General features: G+C 40.7%; 1 protein-coding gene across 1 annotated transcript in view; it reads right to left on the bottom strand.

Moving 5' to 3' along the window:
- Positions 1-17,097, bottom strand: part of wwox (WW domain containing oxidoreductase) — a 143,974-nt gene extending 126,877 nt beyond the window's left edge. Inside the window, exons 1-5 of the mRNA XM_022754530.1 lie at positions 16,889-17,097; positions 15,937-16,001; positions 15,518-15,575; positions 15,211-15,380; positions 5,903-6,009 (exon numbers count right to left, since the gene is read on the bottom strand). Of these exons, the coding sequence (XP_022610251.1) occupies positions 5,903-6,009; positions 15,211-15,380; positions 15,518-15,575; positions 15,937-16,001; positions 16,889-16,995 (507 nt within the window). The 5' untranslated portion in view covers positions 16,996-17,097. The remainder of the gene's footprint in view (positions 1-5,902; positions 6,010-15,210; positions 15,381-15,517; positions 15,576-15,936; positions 16,002-16,888) is intronic.
- Between the last annotated feature and the right edge of the window lie 763 nt (positions 17,098-17,860).

Here is a 17,860-nt window from a genome sequence, read left to right on the forward strand (position 1 = left end):
TACACAAAGACTCCTTTAGTATTCCCACAAGCTGCATTGTAACCGCCACCTGTGTAATGTAAAGAACTCCTCAGTGGTATATTACAGTAAACCCTATTGTAGTTTCAGAGCTTTGTGTGGTTGCTTGTTGGAGGAATCAGAGCTGGATAAATTTGAAGAAAAAAGGGGTTTCCTCATCAAATTTACATATCGCAATTCCACCCTCATTCCATCCATCCTTTCTGCTCTCTTCAGCGCCAAGCTGATGCAGAGTATAGTTGGGGATGTGGGACCTTTCTATTCCCAGTTTACAGACAGAACACAGGCAGGAAACACGCAAATAAATAAGTAAATAAAGAGAGATGAGAAGGTCTCCCCAGAGAGGGGGGGTGCACGTGCTACTAATACGCAAGGAAACAGACCGATTTGCACAATGCTTCATCCTGAAAATAAGGGACAGCCGCCTCTCCCTAAATGATTCAGTGGATGCACCTGAGATTGGAGGAGAGGATTGGGAAAGCAGCGAGAGGTAGAAGCGTAGGTATAATGTTGGTATAGTCTGGGGACGGTCTGAAAAGGAGCTCTAGGGCTGCTTAAGTACAAGCTTCCACATCACCAACAACAATCTCCACCGGATTTATCTGAGCTTTAACAGTGGTGTGTCAGCATAACCTTCATGCAAAAAAAATACTTTTGCCTATGCTTTTTAATGAAAGGAGGTGCACCACGTGAGCTGTCCTAAACAGGTATGTTTCACTAAAGTAATCAGAGAAACTGCTGTTGTCTTGTTTTTAGGTCAAAAAGGGAAGAAAATAATCTTTTGTGTGTTCACATGACATTAAAACATTTAAGGTGGTTGTGAAATCGCATTAGGAAAAACAAGCTAAAGGTCAAATCCTGCAAGATATAAGACCTAAACATTATGAACTATGATCTACCGGGCTCTCTGGCAGCAGAGAAGAGTGATACAGAACTGCTCACTGACCTGGGAAATGGGCTGCAATTTCCTTAATCATTTTGGGAGAGAGACAAAGAGGGAAAAAAGTGTTACAGAATCGACGGGTGAATGGAGGCGGACGCAAGTCTTTTGAGGTTCTTCTGGAAGATAAAAAAATAGAAAAGAAAAAGCCAGGGAGCGAGGGAAGAGAGGGGAAGAGTGACTAAAAGAGCAGCATCCTGAGGCCCTGGAGGGGGCTGCAACTGACCAGGTCAGCATTTCACATGTGTCACTTCCTGTTGGCCTCAGCAGGAGGAGCGTCGCATGGCATGGTGGCCAGCGGGGGCACAGGGCCTGTCAGACTGACACAGGAGGTTATGCACCGGGCAAATGGACAAATGCAGGCACACATGCATCAACACACACACAAACACACACACACACACACACACACACACACACAAACACACAAACACACAAACACCCACCAATTCTCTACAAACAAGTGTGATTCAGGTTAAATGCAGAGTGAGGGTGACACAGAAAGAGGTCTGAATGTATGACTGCATCAACACAGTCATGCAAGAAAGTAGCTTTCTAGAGGAAATGTGGGACTCATCCAGAACTTTGCCACCTCATACTGCTGTATGTAGGCCATGACACATAAACATGTGATATTCTCATTATAAATCACAAGCCAGTGAGGTTCGGAAAGATTGTGCTTCAGGAAGGTATGGGAGCACAACTTTATGTACTGACATCTTCAAGGTGAGGCTGTCTTTTTTCCATTTGTCTTTCAAGACCTCTTCCACCTGTGCTTTGTAAAAATCCAGTCTCTCCACCTGAAATAGCAGACACTTGGGAAGGAACATTGTGTTTCATTGATTCTGATGTTACCTTATCCTACAGCATGAGCTCCAGCAAGAGTGTCAACATGGATAGTTTTTCAACATTTTATATTATATATACAGTATATATATATATATATATATATATATATATATATTATGTATATGTAATGTGTAAACAGTGAGAGAGATTAAGGTAATGAAGGTAGAGGTTTGTGGCAGAGATTATGAGTGTATTCTTTGTCTGCTTTTCATATCTAGCAGAGGAACTGTCTATCAGGTCTATCAGGTCTATCAGGCAGTCTGTCTGCCTGTATGAGTGACCACTGTTTATCGGCTCTCAGTCCGCCTGTCTCACTCTGCCTCTCTGGCCTGTGTTAATGCTGCTGTTTGACATTGCAAGCAGCAGGCTTTTTTCTCCCAGCAGCCTCAGTGGACACTGAGCTTTAGCCTAATTGGTTCCAGAGCAGACCCTGACAGAACTCTCCTCAGCGGCACACAGCCATATTAATACCCCCCTGCCATACACACACACACACACACACACACACACAACAAAAACAAGCACAGCAATCAGTGACTAGCTCGCTAATTAACGCCTTTACAAAGCATCTCATTAGCATGTGTTGTAGAAAGGGGCAGTAGGGGAAATAAGCATTTTGGATTTTAAAAAAAGGAAAGAAATTACAAAATAAGACCATGGCACACGTGTGTGTTTGTGTGTGTGTGTGTGTGTGTGTGTGTGTGTGTGTGTGTGTGTGTGTGTGTGTGTGTGTGTTGTATTCTACTCAGGGGCCAAGGGCCTTGCTTGGCCCACCAAGCAGTGGGCTGCATCTCAGGGGAGTCCATTACAGCCTTCTGAGGGAAAAACTGGAGTCAAAGATAAGCAGAATTTTAAAGGCAATCAGGAAAAATAAATCTCTGGCACGCAGGCAACACTTTGGTTGTTAACCAGCAACTTAACCTGCCTGTACTGTGAGCAGAATAGGAGATAGATATGTAGGTAAGGGGCTGTGGTAAAATGACATGTAGTTAAAGCGTAGGGCAGAGGCCAAAAACTCTGAGCTTAAAGATTCACACAGCAGATCTCCCTGAAGGTCTCCATATGACAATACTAGAGTGCAAATTTTACAATAATATGGAAAATTACAAAGTACATTAGTCAAAGTTTTGGGTTCACCTAATCTATCTGTCTTGTCTCTTTTTGGGCTTACCACACTTCACTCTCTGCATTTTCTCCTTCTCTATCTGTCTTCCCATCTCCCTCTGCTCTCCCTCCATCTCTCTCAGCACCCATCTGCTGCTTAATCCCCTCCTGGTTTTACTGTGGCTTCATCACAGCCTGTAAAAACAGCCCCCTTTGAACCCTATAAAGGCAACCAGCATCAGGCTTATTGTAAAACACAATCATAAGGTAAATGTTTATCCCCTCTCCGCCACTCTAAACTCCCCTAATGAGCCTGCTGGAGGGGTTTCACCTCACAGCTCGAATAGAGGCAGAGAAAACAACACGTTCTGCTCAGACTGGGCCTGCAGTGGAGATGCAACTAAAGTCCCATCATGAACACAGTGTGTAGCATAATCACAGCAAGAAACTAATTTTATGATAAAAGCTCAGCACAAACGCAAAACTCCGAAGTGCAAAAAGCTCTATTATGTCAAGTACAAATGAACAGTTAAATATGCTAAATATAGAAACAAATATTTTCATACTGGTTAAAGAAGGCGTACAGAGGAGATTTCTTCCAGGAATCTTGTGTAAAATGTATTGTTCTGTTTATACTGTAGCCGTTTCTGGCAGAGCACAGTATGATTGCCTGGGAAGGATAAACCCTCTGACCTTGCTCTTCCTAACAGCCAGTGGCTGTTCTGACCTGCCCATTATCCATCTGTGACCCCCCTATTACACCCACTGTCAGTACATGGCGCTACGCTGAACCGCACCACCCTGCACTGCGGATGAGCCATCACTCTCACCTCCGAACAGCAACGCTAGCCCACACAGCCAGAGACACAGAGAGAGAGAGTTAGAGAAAGAGAGAGTTCAGAGTAATAGTAAGCAGGTAGTTAGGGGTCAGAGGTCCTGTGCAATCGGGACAGCAGTTCCACTCCTGGCAGCCAGAGCGGAACTCTGAGAGGGACCTGGAAGTAGATATGATGACCTTTTGTACAGAGGACCCCAAAATATACTCTCTTATCAAAATGACCTTAACGTAGGAGCATGGGAAGGCGAGCAGAGCCCATCCATCATCTTAAAGATTAATCCTCCTCTCTATTCTTCTCCTGAATCTATTAATAATGCCGCCAGAGGGGAGAATTTGCGGCAAAGATTTATTCTGATATTGTGACTTTTATTCATTAGCCTATAACAGGGGGATTCCTTGAGAAGGAAATATGGAGTGAGCGTAGGGAATGCTAATTCACTACTCATGCTCCATTTGAACTATACAGAACTCTATTAACTCAGTCTCTATTAAATTTGCTGACAATCTGCACATGCTGTATGCCACTGTACCACAAATAGGGAAGATTATCGTTTACACTGCAGAGGTCACCAATCGTTTAATCTTTTGAAACAATTCCAAGCAGCTTCCATTTGTTAATTAATAAACATTTAACAACACCTTGGATAATTCTGTGTCAGGTGTGATGTGAAAATCAATTTGGCTACAAAATCTGGTACTTGGATCAGAGCTTTTTCTCACTCATTCAGACAAAGCAGCTACATTAATAGATCTGTACACTGGATTTCACACTGTGGAGCAGCACTGACAGCCCCAGGGGCATACTTCAATTAGAGACTTGGGTGAGTTTAAACACTGCGGATCTACTCTCGCTCAAAGGCGTTTGTCTCCCTCTCTCTTTCTCTCTCCCTCTTTTCCCCCCCTCTCAGCCTCTCTCTCCATATCTGTGCCGAGCACTCACACTCCTTCTTCTTCAAGTCCTGGTCTCTGTAATCAACCCAGTGCTAATGGCTTATTCTTTCTGCTCCAGCACCCACATTTCACTTGTTTATTTTCCCACACTCGTAAATCTGGGGACGCGTCACAAGCGCAGCGATATTAGAGCAATAATCTCAGGTAATTATCAGATGCCCTCTCACACTTTTTCTCCCTCTCTCTGCCTCCCTCCCTTTAACTCTCCCTTTCTCTCTTGCTTTACTAAAGACAGCTATACAGAAGTTTCTTCACCTTTCCTGAGAAGTGTGCAGACAGTTTGTGAAAGCCTAAACATAAATACAAAGGTTTTCTCTTTAACAAGGGAGACCTGAGTACATGGATCATGGAGAAATTTTATGCTCGTTTCATGATAATTTATTTCATGCCATTGAGAGGTGAATTAATGTAACATGAGACATATCACACGTCCACTGTTCACATTGGAACAAGTCAAGTCAATTTGTATTTATATAGCCCTTGAACACAAATGTGTCTGGAGTCTAGAAAAAAGGCCTTAATGGAGGGATCAAAGGGGGTAACGGATAGACATAACACAGATCTCTCATACAGAGATTCAATTAGATAGTCTATATATAGATTATACTCTGTAGCACTACATATAGAATTGACAATACCAAATAAACATAGGGCTATAATGTTTCACACATATTACATGAAAGGATAGAAAAGGAAAGGATAAGGCTGATAAAATTCTTTTTTATGTTTTTAAATTTTTTTCTTTTTTGTTTTTTTTTTGTTTTATTACGACAAACAAATCCCATGAAAAGACCAAAATCAGCAGCATATTAATCCGTCTATAGTGTCCGAACCTTCTGACTATTTTCAACTGTGGATTAATACACATTTGGTATGCCAGTAAGTATTTATGGCAGCAGGACGATGAATGTGGGATTGACTCAAAATAAAATACAGTGCACATATTTGTTATAATGAAGTCATCCAGTGTAACAGAGTGGCTCACTAATGTGTTTTAAGTAGTTTTTGGGCAACAGATGCCAGTAGCATAAAGGAGTAAGATACATCATGTTTTAGCTTCCCTGCCAAAACCTGTTAGTAAGATCAATTCATTGTTACTTTTGGTCTTTTTATAACATTTGTTGATGATAAGAAAACAACAGAGAGCAGAGAAAGATCAGACAATTTGCTAGGTTCTTGGGGGGGGTTTGCCTGTCACTTACCCACTCCTGCTGTATGAGGCCAACAGCCTTGCTGGCCCGGGACAGGTTTCGACATGCCAGGATCACGTGGGCACCATGAAGAGCAAAGGACCTGGCTGTCTCAAAGCCTGAGACATGAGGAGGGAGACAGAGAGACACAGAGACAGATAAAGACGTGAAGAGAAAAAAAAATAATAATGAAAGCGAGCAATGCTTCAAAGATTAGTTTTTTCTGAAGATAACTTTGATTCTCAGGGGTTGAATCTAATGGGGTGGTGGTGGTGATGGTGGGGGTTGAAAGTTAAAATCCCTATCAATTTTCCATATAATTTCTTTCATTGAGAAACCCAGTGGTCTAGTAGAGAGAGTTAATCATTTCTCTCTGAAGTGATGAAACTGATGGAATTGTGGTTCAAGACTTCTTCCTCTCGTCTAAGATAAAGTTTTGGATCTGACCGCCGGCTCTCAAGAAGGTATCTCCGCTCATACTGGGTTAGAGGAAGGGAGGTCGGTTATTAATTATGTTGGTAATTATACAGTGATGGCAGTAATTATGAAAACATGGCTCATAATAGAGGAGTGTCAAATGAACAATCGAACAGACATGACATTCAGACTGAACCACGGTGTGATATTTCAGAACATCAAAGGGCCTCTGATAAGGACATTTCTCCCATGAAACGAGGTCCGCAGATACGCACAGAATTTATCAGTCTAAGACTACTTCATGGCTCCATCCAAATCATGTAGTCACGATAAAACTGACAAAAACGGAAGATAGAGGGAGAGAAGTTCATTTCTAAATTACAAGTCTAAATGGGTCATTTCAACCCGTAGGTTGAATTAATTTATGAGATTAACTTTTTTCCTTCACCGTATTTTTATTTCCTTTGACATTTACTATCCCTCAAAGTGTCGTGGAAAAGTTCAACAGCGTAGAGCAGCATCACATTATTCAGTCCCACCTCTACAGTAAATACAAACCAGAGTCACATAGACACATTCGCAGTGCGAGTGTCCTGACTGACAAACTGGCGGGCAAAATAACTGATTGCACCAAAGAGGGTCTGAGAGGCAGAGTGTATCAGAGGGTGGATTAATATGAACTGTAATTAGATTATATGTCTTAATCTGATTTTCATTAAGAGCAAAACTGGGAGGCCTAATTGTGAGGAGAGTGTTAAGGACTAATATCTATTAAAACTCAAAATTGGAGTAGGATTGGAAGCCCTTTCTGACAAGTGAAGCATGGAATTAAATTATATGACACCTTATTAGGTGTAATGGAGGGGACTGTGGCTGTGAGCGGAGATCATTTCACTCAGAGGAAATGGAAATGAAAATAAAAACAACATGACAGGAAAAAAAAAAAAAAAAAAATGAGCAGTGTGACTCCCGGAGTAAATATGCGCTTTTGAATTTGCAGGTGGAGCAGCAGGCTTTAGGAAACAAACGTCATAAAATCTTCTCAACGTCATACAAAACGTCTGCATTGTCACTATAATTTAATTAAATACTAATAAGGAAAAGTGTGAAGGTTACAGCTCAGCACATAATTTGTACAACAGAGGACCAACCAAAATTTGCAAATGATAAAAAAAAAACAAAAAAAAAAAGGATTTCAAACATGCCATAATTTAAAAGCATTTTTTTTTGCCATTATAAATTGGACACGAGTGCTGGCTGCTGGTAAACAACACCACCTCCCTCTCACTTGTTGTGTGTACAAGCCATGAAAGTGAAATTAATCGACACCAGTGTTTTCCATAATGGAGAACAAATTAGAATATGGCAGCAACAACAGCAGCAGCACCAAAGCCATGTATTTCCAGTGACAAATAACAAGGGCTTGACATTAATTGTGAAATAACGAGAGCGGCGTTGCTGTTACAGAGACTCCCTGCCCTCTCACCCATGTTGACGGTGGAGAGGGCCGCACTGAAATTAGCTCCTGGTCAGGTGTACAACAAAGAGAGCCTGTTTGAGCGTTGTACACTGATGGTGGAACATGACGAGAGGTCAGAGGGAGGTTTCTTTTGCTCCGGTGGATTGACAGACGCCATAAACTGTTTTACAACACACAGGAGGCCTGACTATTATGCTACGCTGCTGTGATCTTCCAGGTTCTTTTGTCTAATCAGACAACAACATGGTAAACATGGAGATATAAGAAGAAGAGTCTCAGAACATTTTGAAAAAAGGTGTGAGATGAAGATAATGCGCTTGTTAAATCTGAAGATTCACAATGAAATAAAAAATACGTAAAATAAGTAAATGCCTCAGCTATTGTTGAAAATTTGCTTTACCGTGTATGTATAAATGTATAAAATGTATAAAAATTGTGTAAAATGTCCATTAAGCAGTGAATGCTCTTCATGGTACATTAGGATCCTGGCCCTACTGATATCCCCCAATAATGAGTGTGATTTAGTGATTTCACGCTTTGTTTGTCCTTCCTGGCCCGCCGCCCCTCTCTGGATCCCCCTCGTACACAGGTGTATTGGCTCAGTGTAATGAGATCATTACCAGCCTCGTCAGTAAACGTGTTTATTTGGCAAACGAAGCTGCCTGCTCCTTCTCTCTCTTGATCTGCATCCAAAGAGGCATTTAACTAAAATAAGCTCTGCAGTACAATTGGGCAAACAGAAGTCAATTCAGATCATTACAAGACCTGTGGGTAAACATGTCGAGTTCCCACAATCCCCTTTCGCCAGAGCTGAATTTGTACCTGAAGGAGCAACACAGATCATGAACACACTACATATCACCCCACCTCTGTGAATTACACGCCATTTTTAACTGTAATGCCCAGCATAAAAATATGTTGTGTGTTATATCACTGGATGAATAAATATGTTAAATCTGCGACTGTTAATTATACAGTTTAATTCTGTGCATCTCTCACTGGTTTAATTTGGTGCAATCAATTTGATTTATTCATAAGGATTCTTGGGACTTTGAGTTGGTAAAGTGTTTATAAATTAATAGATTTATTAAAAGTGATGTGAGGCACGAGCGAGCTGCAGTCCCTCTCCATCTGGTCCAGTGCACTACACTGTCAATGATGTGTACACCACATTCTGCTAACAATCCAACATTTTTAGAAAAATTATTTTCTTTAGTATTATATGCCTTTATTATGAAGTTGACAGTAGAGTGATAACAGGAAATGAAGGGAAAGAGAAATTGGGAATGAAATGCAACAGAGCTTCCCAGCTGGACTTGAACCCAGGACGTTTCAGTTCATGGTCATTCTTAACCCCTAGGCCACCAGGACACCCTAACAATCCCACCCAGATATCAAAATGACAGTTCTATGACCCTACGCCTGTCAGCTATATATGAGGCAAAATGACCAATGACTCGTGTGTCTGAAACAAGCCACAACTAACAATTATTTTTATTACTGATTAATCCGCAGATCATTTTATAAATTAATCAATGAATGTTTGTTCAATAAATTGTCAGAAAACAGTGAAAAATGCCTGTTATAATTCCTGTAAGACAAAGGTAATGTCTTCAGATATCCCAAACGTCTTCAGTTTAATATGATATAAAAGCAAATCGTCACATTGGAGAAGTTGAAACGAGGGAATCAGTTAATCAGCTGATCTTTTCAGCTCTGGTCGAGTCTGCCAGAGGACCTGTGGGAAGCAGACTGTGTGCTTATCTTTCAAAGAAAACTTAAAACACACCTTTTTAGCCTGGCTTTTATCTACTGTTGTCTACTGACACTTCCACTTTTACTGTTATTTCTATCTCCAATTTATTATCTTTATTATATCATGCTTTGTTTTATCATTTAAGTGTTTTTATTTAAACTCATGCTCTTTTTATGTTAAGCACTTGGAGTCACATTTGATGTATGATTTGTGCTGTATAAATAAATAAAGTTTTAGTCAAAATATTTGTTCTCTGCGCTCTGTAATCTATTGAGTGTCTTTTACAGTATATAGAACATAGTAAATAAGTAAACAATGGAGTGATTCCAGATTCAGACTAACTCCTGACTGTCTCGTGATGAGCGCACCTGTACCTGCTGCTGCCCTGTGCTTGTGTATTTCTTGTCCCAAGAAGTGAGGAACGGCACAACTCCCCCCCCCCCCCCCCCCCCCCCCACCCACACACACACACACACACACACACACACACACACACTTTGTGACTTTTAAGATCCCCTCTAATTCCCCTCCATTAGTCCAAGAGGAGGGCGATGTCACCCCAAAAGTGGGATGTATGGTTAGTAATTACAGCCCAAGGTTGAGCTGTTCCAGGCCAGAGCACTGGAGTGGTTCTATTACCCCTCCCTGTCTCCTTCTGCCTCCTTCCTACCCCCTCAATGCTGTCTCACCCTCCATGCAGCGCCTATCTAGTACCCACCCAACCCCCACCCCCCCCTTCTCTTCCTCTGACCCTCTGTGTCAACCTCCAACTCCCTACACAATCTCTCATCATGGCCTCACACCACACTGGTCACCCCATGCTCCTCCTGCAGCCAGACTTAACCCGACTACCTCTCTCACTCACACACACACACACACACACACACACGCACGCGCACATGCACACACGCACTCACACACACACACGCACGCGCACATGCACACACGCACGCACACACGCACACACACACACACACACACACACACGCACACACGCACGCACGCTGACACCAGTAAACTTGATAAACACACACACACCACACCAAATCACACAAATGCACAAAGATAAACAGATCCCAGAAGCCTGCTCATGCACACATATCTCCTGAGCATTAGAGCTATTTTCATCACTGTCATCAAAATCCCCCCCATCATGTAACTTTCATCCCCTCATCATCTGCAGACTGTAAACTCGATAGGTCTATAAACTACTTGACTACACACAATAACCCAGTAACCTTTCATTTTATTTTACCTACAGCCTTTGAGCACATATATGTATTCCATCTTTTCTCTCTAACCACTTCAGTTCTATTATATTAGAGCTGTAATCATTATTGAACCCTTCTGGCCTCCAGCATAATACTCTTTGCATGTTACACCAGTTTGGGTCTGCATAGCAAATTTCATCCAAGGTTAATAAAGTTGAATAATTTGACTAACCAACCATAACTGGTTCTCATTACGTAGCCAATAAACACATTCATCAGAGAGGACATGAAATGCCAGTTGAAAAAAAAATAAAACTCTCCTTCAATTTCCTCGCTAAGTTCACAAGCTGACACAGAGCAGGACATGGGCCGGCCATTCCCCTCAGCGGACACACACACACACACACACACACACAAAATAATATCAGACCTCTGAATATAAACACAGATGCATTCTGGATGTCATCTAAACCACACGCAGCCACTCAGAGATGCTCAGAGACACACACACGCCGAGACACAGGCACCGCATGCCACCCTCACCAGGAACATCTTTTTATCCATCTAATTCCTCCCACTATGAATAATGCATTTCCCTCCTTACCGAGGCTCGGGTTTAACGCATCGCTGCGCGGGTCTTTAAGGGGGTCCTTATTCATAAACAGCAGTGCAGTAAATACCAGAGCTTTGCAGCCAATTTAATGGCAGTTATGCTTAACAAATCTGCCTCAATCTAATGATCAGCCACAAAGCTAGGCTATGGGTTTAATCTGCACACAGAGGCTCCCCCAGCTCTGCGACTCACTGAATATGCTTAGGGATCTCTCCATCCAGAGAGAGGAGAGCACCGGCCTGACACTTAATCCTCCCAACACAACACTGGGATCAACACAAACATAGAACAATGTTAGTCTTTCATGAATAAGAATAACATTCAAAGTCCTAAAACACTGCAGAGACGATGCATAGAGATACTAAAACATTATGAAGCGCTCCTTTCCAAATCCTTGCTATTCCCCGTCTGGGCCGCCTGAGTCTTTTCTGCTTCTTATTCCAGCATTGACCCTGCACCTAAACAACAATACCATGTGGAATTCAGTGCATGCATTTAGATTGAGTACAGCCTTGCAACTGCAGGTATTGCTCTACAACCAACCACTGTACAGAAAGGCCAAAAACATTCAGATCAAACATGTCAACATAAAGAAGAATAAACACTGAAAATGTAGAATAATATAAGTACACTTTAAAAAGTTGTGACTGATAATACTAAATACACAGTACTACTATATTTCTGAATGCCTGTCTAGAAAAATAGAAAAAACAGTTATCAACAAAAGTAAAATGACACCTAAACATGTTTCATACATCAGACATACAGTACTGGGATTAAAATAGCACATGGAAGACAGTTGGATAAATTTCCAACTGTCTTCAATGTGTATTTGAGTGAGACAGAGGGTCAATATGTTATTTCTGTCCACTATCAAACATACATTGTGCTGACAGCACGGCACCTGCTGTAAGAGCCTGCCCAGGTAAGGGGACACATATATGTAGTTATGTACAGTTCCCAAAAGAGCTGTCACAGGGCAGAGGTGACTGCATGTGTCAAGAGAATACAAATATAGTCTTGCCTCAACAACAGATTATTTAGGAAAGGGCTTACACTGAGGATTCAAGATCAGCGTGAAAAAAAAAAAAACAACAAAAATGTCAGATTTTTTTTAAAAAACAACGTTGTGCACTATTTTGAGAAAGAAAGCGTTTTGTCTGTGGAATCAGCAGGGGCCAGAGATATGATGACAGTGGCCCTTTAAGGACAACTGTTCCATGGACCCCTGGCCAGTAAATAACCTGAGAGTTAGTTGATAGGAGGGGAATTAGAGCCTGAGCAGGAGTGTGTAATAGGGATGGATAGGAGGCTCAGGCCTGGGTCACAGCCACTTAGGAATCAATGCAGAGGTACAGGTGCACAACCACAGGTCTATAAGAGTAAGAAAACCTTTAAAGAGAGGGGGGAGAGAGTGAGAGAGGGAGAAATAGGGGGAAAACAAACTGCGATCATTTATTTCCATTATCACAATTAAAAACAGCATTCAGGTTGGTACTGGTTTTTAATTTACAAAAGAAAGCAGAGAGAGGAAGACTAATGTTGTGAACTGAGAGCAGCGATCACATCGGCAAGACAAACCACATTACTGTCCCGCCTCCAAGCACTGCTGCAATGAAGCTTCAAGGCTGGTCACAAAACCAGAGACTATGACATTTCATGCATAAATAAACTCATATATGTGCTTTTCATGTTCGTGTGCATTAAGAACTAAATTAAAGAGCTGAAATGTAAATTTGCTAATTAAATAATATCCCACCATTACTAATAAAAATGTCACATTTCCTGTGGAGGAAATAAGCACTGAAGAAAATGGAAATAGCCTTGACACTTGGATTAAAACACTATTGATGTCATTAAAATGCTAAGTGGGTCCAACCAATTGGCATAACCACATTTCACTAGAGGAATGTCAAAGGAGCACACCAGCAGTAGCAATTACTATTAGAATACTATTAATTATGGCTGATGCATATTTAATATGTGGTAGAGTAAAACAAAGGTTATGTTAATATGGGTTTATTAAGCATTCACATAGTATTAAAATGTCTGTGTGTTGTAACTGGTTCATGCATTCTTTTGAGAAAAGCTTTTTTTTCAGATGAACAAATTTTCATTTACTAAACACATCACAACAAATGTTAAATGTGGATTATCTTTTTCACTATATTTTTTTTAACTAAGGCAAAAACAGGCCCATGTGAGGGAGTTAATATGGGAACATTTTCAACCCTAAATAGCAACAACATCGTGGACCTCCTGTGCCCTCTTGTGGTTGAAATTATTTACATTTTCTGCATTCTCCCTCTTCAATTATTGCTCGCCACCTTTTTATCAAAAGGCCACATAATTTTGTTTTATTTCAGAATCCGGCAGTCTTTTAGAGCATCCCACAGACTGTCTAATGATGTTGACAGCTCACTTTTTCCATTCTCAAACGTTCTTTAACATAATGATGGACTTTTAGTAACCTGCAGAAAATACTTTTAAACCAGTACGTCTTTAATCATTTCAAAATGAATACATGACTTCCTTAGAATAGATAGAATTTTTTTTTTTTTTGCATGCTTTGCGTCATTATCCTGCGGGATAATTTATTTCAAATTACTTCAGATTTTATATATGCTGATTTTACACAAATGTAAGCCGGAAGGAATAGCTGTAGTTTTTCCAATACAAGTCACCAACTCCAAAATAGGTCAAATGTTACAACAACTCAATTATTTCCAGATAGACTTGAGGGTTTATGTACACCTCACACAGTGATCTCTACACAAGCTCTCCATCTGCAGCCACAGAGGTCAAGTTTGTTTCATCGGAAGGACTTAAATTGACACAATTATATTTTGGTATGTGACCCATGCTACACTTTAAAGATTTGTTTAAGCCATTACTGTCCCCATTTATTTATCTCTGTTTTTTACCATAAGCTTGTGGTATTTTCATTATTTGTTTCCTGGGTGCAGACAGTAATTGTTTTACCTTTATGGATGTTCCATGATTTTGCAGTGATTGTTATTTGGTTTATTTTGTGTCATTTTCCACTGCATAAATGAACTTCCTCAAAGAAAAGACAGTAAAAGCAGTTCAGTTGAGAAGTTATATTTGTTATTAATACACCTAAACAATCCACACTGTTCACTGTATAATAATGTATATATGTAGAGATGAAGATCAAGGCCAGGAATGCGTTTAAGTTCACAAGCTTCTTTGTTTAGTGAAGGTCTCCAGGCTGCTGTTAATCTATGTACTACAGTGCTGCTTTGCAACATCTCATAATATACACACACAACAATTACACTGCTGTGGCTTTCCTGGGGACAAAGGATTTGAATATAAAGACAATTAACGATTTTATGTTTATTTTATTTCCCTCATGCTGTCATTATCTATCCCGAACAAAGCAGCAAGTCTGAACAAATGGCCACTATTTGTGCTAATTTAAACTAAAGGAAAGAGGAAATACATTTGTTTCCAAATCATTATATAGTGAGCCATGCATTTTCTGGGTACGAATGGACACCATTCATTACAGTTAACAATGACATCCAATTCAGCCCAGCTAATGAACTTCAATACAATCATGTTCGGTATTAAGGAGTGATTTGTTGAGTCTAAGTGTATCATTTTGGAGGCTAATGCTGATGAATGTCTGGCTGTGGAGGGATGGGTACTTGCAGGGAGCGGAGATGCTCTTGTCAGACGCTTATCTACCACAAAGTGATACTACATCACCACCTAGTGGTGTTATTATAGAAACACACTTTAGTCCATGATTTCTACCATAGCCATAACAAAACATTATTGAACTGGGAAAACACATAAGGATTTAATGAAACTCACCAACACCCGAGTTGCCCCCAGTAATGAGGACAACCTTGTCAGAGAGGTCACGACCTTGCAGGATCTCTAGAGCAGCAGTGTTTCCATCATACCGTTTTGGTTTCACCATCACATCCTCTACTGTAAACGCCTGGCGTGGGTCAAAGTATGTGGTTCGCTTGTTAATGTGACTGAAAATGAAATAGGGAATAGGATGTTATAATAGAAACATAATTCCAGGATTGCGCCATCTAACAAATCCCATGGAGCCAAAATAAACACATTCGCTTCCTTTGTTAAGCAATCAAAGGTTCAATTATCTACTTACTCGACATAAATTATCTGTCCTTTTTCATCTGTTTCTTGCTCCCAACCATACGGTAAATCTGTGGGAAAAGACAGACATCATTTGTTTTAACAGCCAGAATTAATATCTTTGCCACATGGATGAAAGTTATGTTCACAAAAAAAAAAAAATTTATGTTGTACTTTCCCAAACAACTTCAAGACAATCAAGAAGCAAGGCATTTAACAGCTGTCCAATCCCCTGACTATAATCCTAAGGTTACATATAAGATAAGGTAATTATATGTATAATTCATACACTGAATTCTGCGGTGAAACTGATTTATAAGGAGTCTGTTTCTTGCTGTGGTTAGAAAAAAAAACATCTCTGCTCTGCATACGTGTTTAGTCCTGACACAGAAATACGTGTAAGAAACTAAAAAACAAGTGAATAAAGCAAACCTCCAGCACAACGCTTTTTCTTTCCTGTCTTGGGGTGTTCCCACTGTGTCTTCATCTCATCGTGGCTGTTGATACACAGAGACAAAAGAAGAGTTTATATCAAGTGGCCTTGGTTTTTACTCTACTCCATTTATCCGTTTATCTATATATTGAGGACAATGCATATTGCTCAACATCAATGTAATGTTAATGTGCAAGATTTTGACAAAAGGCTCATTTTCATCAGCAGTCTCTTGGTTGGTTGGTGTTATACATAAAAAACAAACAGGCAAGAAAAAAAAGACTGCAAAAACAATGAAACTCAACCAAATACTAAGGACACATGACACATATTCATAAAAGAAAACAAATAGGCACACAAGACAACCAATATAGACATCACATAGGCCTGTGACATGCAAACCAACCTGAAATATGTCTAACAAATCAATCATATCTATCTATCAGTGGTAGACATTGATGTAAAGAGTAAGATGAACACAGTTGTTTCTCCAATAACCAAAATTTCATATTTTCCAGGTAAGGTACTGGTTTGTGTATTCTTCCCATGTCACCACAAGCAAGCGGGTGCACTGTCCTATCACTGATGAGGGTTTTAGGATTATATTTTCAAAGAATATCACTGTCATACTGTTATGCATCTCATTTCACGATCACACAGCTACTGCACGCCACCGCAACAACTCGCGATAGCGGAGACACAGTCTTATCGAGACATTTCACATTAAATAGCTGCTGAGCACCAGTGCGCACAAAACCTACCGTAACATGAGCTCTGTGGACTTTTCATGCTGTCGGTTCAGATGTATGAGTTTATCTAAACTGGTGTAGCTAACAAGCTGTTAGCCACAGACCGATAACACCGATATGACCCTTTGGTTAAAACTAAACTCCATATACTGACACTGGTTAGCATACATATACTGAACGTTACTAGAGGGATTACACTTACTTTGCATAGTAGACCCATCCATCTTTCGTAGATCTTTCTTCCCACCCAGGCGGTAACTCGTCCTCACTGTCTGTATCGTCCATACCTGCGTATTTTAAAGCTGCCATTGCTCAAGTTTTTCGCGTAAACGTTGGAGCCACAAACACAAACCAGTGAGTAATATCTGCTCTGAAGAATGAATGCAACTGTCAGAGTAGCAACACAGCGTTCCCCGGCACTTCCGTAACAACACGGTGACGATTGTCGAATTGCCTTTTGGGTAATTGAGGCTCGAGAAACGTGCGGCGGGTGCCACCAGGAAATACATCCATGGTTTCACTCATATGTGTCACTTCAGCAGTGTCGTTTTTTTGTTTGTTTGTTTTTTTGTTTTTTTGTTTGGGGGGGGGGTTAAATATTTAAACATTCGTTATCGTTTAACACTATTCTCTTATTGGTGTCAGAAGAGGTGAAAAAAATAATAATAATAATAATTAAACCAATCTTCAAAGTAGATAAATGTGCCATATAGAAATCCACAGGACCAAAGACAGTCTGAAGTGGGCTCTAAGCCCTGAGGAAGGTGCACCAGAGGGCAGTGATTGGGTGTCTCTCCTAGGCCCAGGTATCAATAAGCTGCCACCACTCAAGGTCAATGCACACACAACACCCTCCTACATCGTTCAGGTCTGTAGGATTTCCCCTAAGTCTGCTGTAAAATCAAGTCTTGCCTGCTCACAATGCCAACTACTCGTCAACTACAATGTCAAGTATTCGTGGCTGTACCTGTCTTAGGTCGTCCCGAGGTTCAGCAGGGGGATCTTACCCGTCATAGGTTGAACATTCTTCCATACTCGACCCTTTTGCGTTTCAAACTATTACTGACTTTGTAAGATGAAAGGCTTTTGTAGAAGAGGTCAGAGCTAAATCAAACTACAAGGTGAAGTTTAGTGGTGATGTTGAAGTCATGTGACCGTGGTGTTGTTAGTTTAC

Source organism: Seriola dumerili, unplaced genomic scaffold, assembly GCF_002260705.1.
Source record: "Seriola dumerili isolate Sdu_G_001 unplaced genomic scaffold, Sdu_1.0 BDQW01000219.1, whole genome shotgun sequence".
Classification (NCBI taxonomy): Eukaryota; Metazoa; Chordata; class Actinopteri; order Carangiformes; family Carangidae; genus Seriola; species Seriola dumerili.